The 5,878-nt window shown below is 68.2% G+C and overlaps 3 protein-coding genes across 3 annotated transcripts in view; 2 read left to right on the forward strand and 1 right to left on the reverse strand.

Annotated features, from left to right (window-relative positions):
* The window catches only part of LOC142047600 (complement factor B-like), a 1,654-nt gene extending 492 nt beyond the window's left edge, over nucleotides 1-1,162 (forward strand). The window contains exons 2-4 of the mRNA XM_075071464.1: nucleotides 105-241; nucleotides 721-859; nucleotides 936-1,162. Of these exons, the coding sequence (XP_074927565.1) occupies nucleotides 105-241; nucleotides 721-859; nucleotides 936-1,162 (503 nt within the window). The remainder of the gene's footprint in view (nucleotides 1-104; nucleotides 242-720; nucleotides 860-935) is intronic.
* Nucleotides 1-2,557, forward strand: part of LOC116829917 (complement C2-like) — a 23,210-nt gene extending 20,653 nt beyond the window's left edge. Inside the window, 1 exon segment of the mRNA XM_075071534.1 lies at nucleotides 2,378-2,557. Coding sequence (XP_074927635.1) covers nucleotides 2,378-2,527 — 150 coding nt within the window. The 3' untranslated portion in view covers nucleotides 2,528-2,557.
* A 1,021-nt stretch (nucleotides 2,558-3,578) lies between these two features.
* Nucleotides 3,579-5,762, reverse strand: NELFE (negative elongation factor complex member E). The gene is made up of 5 exons (XM_075071555.1): nucleotides 5,694-5,762; nucleotides 5,148-5,293; nucleotides 4,994-5,068; nucleotides 4,483-4,517; nucleotides 3,579-3,828 (listed from the first exon to the last, which is right to left on the reverse strand). The coding sequence occupies exons 2-5, from the start codon at nucleotides 5,238-5,240 to the stop codon at nucleotides 3,594-3,596; spliced, it is 438 nt and encodes a 145-aa protein (XP_074927656.1). The 5' UTR covers nucleotides 5,241-5,293; nucleotides 5,694-5,762; the 3' UTR covers nucleotides 3,579-3,593.
* Between the last annotated feature and the right edge of the window lie 116 nt (nucleotides 5,763-5,878).

The following is a 5,878-nucleotide window of genomic DNA, read 5'->3' on the forward strand; positions in this document are numbered from 1 at the left end:
TGGGGAGGGGGTGGGGCACCCTGCTGGGGGGTGTGGGGTGCAGCGGGGGGGCTCTGCCGGGGAAGGGGGGTCCGGCTGCCCACTGACCCCCCCGCCCCGCCCAGCGGAGAACGTGAAGCGGAAGATCGTGATCGAGGCCGGCGGCTCCATGAACATTTACCTGGTGCTCGACGCCTCGGACAGCGTGGGGGAGGGGAACTTCTCCCGCGCCCGCGACGTCCTGGTCCAGCTCATCGAGAAGGTGGGGACCTGCCCCCCCAAACCCCCAACATCTCCTAGCACCCACCTGGCCCCATGGGAATCCCCCAAACCCTGGGGACCCCCAACATCCTCTAGTGCCCACCAGGCCCCATGGAAACCCTCCCTTGCTCCCCCCATTGCCTAATGCCCATCTGGCGCCATGGGAACCCCCTGCCCCCTGAAAACCCAGCTCCTCGGGCGCCCCGCAACCTTCACCAGCCACCCAAAGCCCCCAGCAGCTTGGGCCGCCCTCAACCCCCCTCCCCATATCCCCAACACCAGCACCCCTGGGGCCTGCCAGCACCCCCAAACCTCTGGTACCCCTCACCCTCCCTGGGGATCCCCCTTGGACCTCACAAGCCCCAGCCCCCTGGGGTTTGGGGGCCCCCAACTGCCCCTGCACCCGGGGGGCAACACCCCCGCCCCATGCCCAGTGGGTGCCCCCGGCCCCCCTGCCCTGACGCTCGCCTTCCCCCCCAGATCTCCAGCTATGGGGTCTTTCCCCGCTACGGGGTCCTGACCTTCGCCACCGACCCCCACATCGTGGTGAGCACCGTGAGCCCCCAGAGCAGTGACGCCGACTGGGTCAGCAACAAGCTGGGAGACCTGAAATACGAGAGTGAGTCCGGGGGCCTGGGGGGTGCAGGGGGCTCTGCGGGGGGCCCGGCCGCCCTGACCCCCCTGTGCCCCCCCAGGCCACGCGCTGCGCAGCGGAACCAACACCAGGGCCGCGCTGGAGGCCGTTCACAACATGATCATCCAGCAGGAGCAGGACGAGATTCGCAAGGGCCACAAGGTGGCGCCGGTCGCCAACTCCACCCGCCACGTGCTGGTCCTCATGACCGATGGTGAGACCCCCTGTACCCCAAACCCTCTGTACCCCCAAACCCCAACTCCGCCCGCCACGTGCTGGTCCTCATGACCGATGTTGAGCCCCCCTGTACCCCCAACCTCTCTGTACCCCAACCCCTCTGTACTCCAAACCCCGGAACCCCCAAACCCTCTGTACCCCCAAACCCCAACTCAGCCCGCCACGTGCTGGTCCTCATGACCGATGGTGAGACCCCCTGTACCCCCAACCCCCTGTACCCCCAAACCCCAACTCCGCCCGCCACGTGCTGGTCCTCATGACCGATGAGCGTCTGTGGAAAATTCCCCCCATGCCTTTTGCCCCCCAGACCTCCCCAGCCCCCTAGCAGGGAATCGCCTCCCAGAGCCTGCTGAATCTCCCCCAGCCCCCGGATCTCCGCCTCACACGCCCCCAGAAAGGATCCCCCAGGCTCAACTGTCACCTCCCAGGCCAGCAGCAGGGATCCCCCAGGTTCCCACAACCTCCTGCTCCCCACTGGGGACTGCCACCCCCCCCCCAGCTGCCTCGAACCATCTTCTTCTCCCCCAGGCGACTGGGGGGGCCCCCCTATCATCGCCAAGGGGCAAAACGCTACATCCAGGTGAGTGCTGCCCCCCGCTCGTCCGCTTCCCGCCCCGTCCTCCCCCCCATACCTGCCCTGGGGCTAGTGGGACCCAGTGCCCCCCAGAGGGGACAGGCTCCTGTCCCATTCCCACCCCCCTGAGCCAGCCAGTCCCTGCCCTGGTGCCGGGTAGGAGCTAGGGCCCCCCAGAGGGGACAGGCCCCTGCCCCATTTCCTGCCCCCCTGAGCCAGCCAGTCCCTGCCCTGGGGCCGGTGGGAGCCGGCGCCCCCCAGAGGGGACAGGCCCCTGCCCCAGTCCCTGCCCCACTGAGCCAGCCAATCCCTGCCCTGGGGCCAGGTGGGAGCCGGCGCCCCCCAGAGGGGACAGGTCCCTGCCCCAGTCCCTGCCCCACTGAGCCAGCCAATCCCTGCTCTGGGGCTGGATGGAGCCGGCCTCCCCCAGAGGGGACAGACCCCTGCCCCATTCCCGCCCCTGAGCCAGCCAGTCCCTGCCTTGGGGCCGAGTGCGAGCCGGCACCCCCCAGAGGGGATGGACCTCTGCCCCAGTCCCTGCCTCATTCCCTGCCCCACTGAGCCAGGAAGTCCCTGCCCTGGGTCTAGTGGGACCCGGCGCCCCCGAGAAGGGACAGATCCCCGCCTCCTGCCAGTGGGGGGAGCTGTCCCCTGTGTTCTGCCTGCCCCTGACTCCCCCGTTTCCCCCCCAGGTGGGCGTGATCAGCTGGGGCGTGTTCGATGTCTGCAAGGTCCCCAACCGCAAGGCCCCGGCCCACGCCCGCGACTTCCACCTCAACCTCTTCACCGTGCTGCCCTGGCTGCGGGACAAGCTGGCCGAGGAGGAGCTGGGCTTCATCTGAGGGGGGCCGGGGGGACCCCAACCTGCCCCCAGCCCCTTCCGCACGGGTGGCCCCCCCGCCGCCCTGTAAATAAAGGTTCAATTCCCAGCCCTGCTGCACCGTGCGGCTGGGAGGCCCATGAAGAGAACTCGTCTCGTGACTGGGGGGCTGGGCGGGGGCAGCAGGGGGCTCTGCCCGGGCAGTCAGGGCTCCCCATTGCCCCAGGGCAGCACTAGGGGCTGGGCTGCAGGGCGTGGGGGGCAGCAGGGGGCTCTGCCCAGGCAGTCAGGGCTCCCCATGGCCCCAGGGTGGCGCTGGGAGCAGGGTGGGGGGCAGGCAGACTCAGGTGGGTGCCGTTTCAGTGGGTTTATTAAGGTGCTAACGAGCCCCCCTGCGGGCTCAGAACAGGTCCTCATTGTAGACCACCTGCGAGCGCCGGTCCCGGTGGGAGCCCTTCGCACTGTTCTTCACGGCTGGGGGAGGGATGGGGGGGTTAGTGCCGGCTGGGGAGACCCCCCCACCAGGATAGAACCCAGCTCCCAACCACCAGCCGGGAGAGAACCCAGGAGTCCGGGGTCCCAGCCCCTGCTGCTCTAACCCACCAGCCCCCACTCCCCTCCCAGAGCCGGGAGAGAACCCAGGAGTCCGGGCTCCCAGCCCCCGCTGCTCTGACCCACCAGCCCCCCTCCCCTCCCAGAGCTGGGGAGAGAACCCAGGAGTCCTGGCTCCCAGCCCCAACTCCCGTCCCGGAGCTGGGAGAGAACCCAGGAGTCCTGGCTCCCAGCCCCCCCTGCTCTAACCACTAGGCATCACTCCCCTCCCAGAGCTGGGGAGAGAACCCAGGAGGCCGGGCTCCCAACCCCCTCGCTCCAACCACCAGCCCCTACTCCCCTCCCAGGGCTGGGGAGAGAACCCAGGCGTCCTGGCTCCCAGCCCTCTGCTCTAACCACCAGCCCCCACTCCCCTCTGAGCTGAGGAGAGAACCCAGGAGTCCTGGCTCCCAGCCCCCCTGCTCTAACCACCAGCCCCCACTCCCCCCCTAGAGCCGGGAGAGAACCCAGGAGTCCTGGCTCCCAGCCCCCCAGCTCTAACCACCAGCCCCCACTCCCCTGATGCCCAGGCCCCGTGGTGCCGTACGGCGGAAGCTGGTGTCCCTCTCACGGTCCCGGTCCCTCTCGCGGCTCCGCTCCCGGCTGCGGTCCCGGTCGTAGTCCCACTCAAATGTGCGCAGCCCCTCGCCGCGCTCCGGCTCCTTCTCAGGGTCCCGCTCGTCCTCCGGCTCCTTCTCAGGGTCCCGCAGGCGCTCGCTGGAGCTCACAAAGCTGCGACAGGGCGGGATCGCATGCCGGGGTTACAGCAGAGTCACTGGGCAGCTGCCCCAGCCAGGCCAATACGGCGGGGGGGTGCGGGGGGGCCCGGGGTGGTTACGCGAGGGGCGCTCGGGGCCGTTTCGGGAGGAGTGTTTGGGGCAGTTATGAAGGGGTGCCCAGGGCCCCAGGGCGGTTACAGGAGGAGCATGCAAGCTGGTTACAGGAGAGGTGTTTGGGGCAGTTACAGGGGCAGGGGGGCACTCGGGGCAGCTACAGATGGCTGCAAGGGGTAGTACCGGGGGGTCGCGCGTGGGCCCAGGGGAGTTTAGGGCAGTTACAGAGGGGCAGAAGGGGCAGTTACAGAGGGCGGGTGTGTGCACAGGGGCCTGAGGCAGTTACAGGAGGGCAGTTTGGGGCAGTTACGGGGGCGGGCAGGGGCCCGGGGAGGTTACAAGAGGGGAGTCTGGGGATGTTACAGGAGAGCACAAGGGACGGTTACTCGAGGGGCAGTTACGTGAGAGAAGTTTGGGGCAGTTACAGGAGGGGCGTGCGGGGGCCCAGGGCAGTTACATGAGAGGAGTTTGGGGCAGTTATGGGGGAGCAGTTACGGGGGGCAGTTTACAGGGGGGCCCGGGGTGGTCTCAGCAGGGTCTCACATTCACTCACCTCTCATATAGGGATTTCCGCTGGGGGCGCCGGGACTGGAGCAAACAGAAGAGATCGTCATCCCCTCTGACCGCAGCCCACCCCACGGGCCTGGATCCCCAGAACCCCGGCGTCCGGGCCACAGCTCAGCATCTCAAATCCTCCCCTTCACCCTCTGCCCCAACTGTTCACAACGCCCTTCCCAGAGCTGGGGAGAGAACCCAGGAGTCCTCACTCCCAGCCCCCCTGCTCTAACCACCAGCCCTCACTCCCCTCCCAGAGCCGGGAGAGAACCCAGGAGTCCTGACTCCCAGTCCCCCCTGCTCTAACCACTAGGCCTCACTCCCCTCCCAGAGACAGGGAGAGAACCCAGGAGTCCTGGCTCCCAGCACCCCCGCTCTAACCCACCAGCCCCCCCTCCCCTCCCAGAGACAAGGAGAGAACCCAGGAGTCCTGGCTCCCAATCCCCCCTCACCCCCGCTCTAATCACCAGTCCCCACTCCCCTCCCAGAGATCCCAGGTGTCCGGGTACCTCCTGGCATTCGTCGTCGGCTGACAGGCTGCGCTGGAAGGGCTGGAAGGTGGGGGCTGGTCCCTTCTCAGGGTCCTAGGGGGAGACACAGAGTGAAGCGGGGTCCGGGGGGGGGTCTCGGCCCCATGGCCGCCCCTTGCCCTCAGCCACTCACCTTCAGCTTCCCCTCCAGCGTCCGCGAGCGCTTGAACCCGCAGTTCTTGTTCTCCGCCTTGATGGCGCTGATGGCTCCCGTCTTCACCAGCATCTTGGCCTGCTCCGTGGCCGTGGCTGTGTCCACCACCGGCTGGTCCGAGATGGCTGGGGGCAGGGGCAGGGATAGAACCCAGGCGTCCGGGCTCCCCGCTGCAACCCCCAGCCCCCACTGCCCTCCCAGAGCTGGGAGAGAACCCAGGAATCCGGGCTCCCAGCCCCCCCTGCTCTAACCACCAGCCCCCACTCCCCTCCCAGAGCTGAGCAGAGAACCCAGGCATCCTAGTTCCCAGCCCCGCTCTCTAACCACCAGCCCCCCCTCCCCTCCCAGAGCTGGGAGAGAACCCAGGAGTCCGGGCTCCCAGTCCCCGCTGCTCTGACCCCCCAGCTCCCACTGCCCTCCTAGAGCTGGGAGAGAACCCAGGCGCCCGGGCTCCCTGTCCCCCACTGTAACCATCAGCCTCCACCCCCTCCTAGAACTGGGGAGAACCCAGGCGTCCGGGCTCACAGCGTTTAATGCCTCCCTGGCTGGCCTGGCTGGTCGAACTCTGTTGCTTCTTTAGAGCCAGAAGAGCCTTTTTCTGTGGTGGGGTCGAAACGGAAGAGAGTCAGTTGTGGGGCAGTTCCCCCTCCCCCCGACCCACATTCCCTCCCCCGCCATTCCCCTCCCTTCCCCCCCCCGGCCTCACCTGA

Source organism: Chelonoidis abingdonii, chromosome 12, assembly GCF_003597395.2.
Source record: "Chelonoidis abingdonii isolate Lonesome George chromosome 12, CheloAbing_2.0, whole genome shotgun sequence".
NCBI lineage: Eukaryota > Metazoa > Chordata > Testudines > Testudinidae > Chelonoidis > Chelonoidis abingdonii.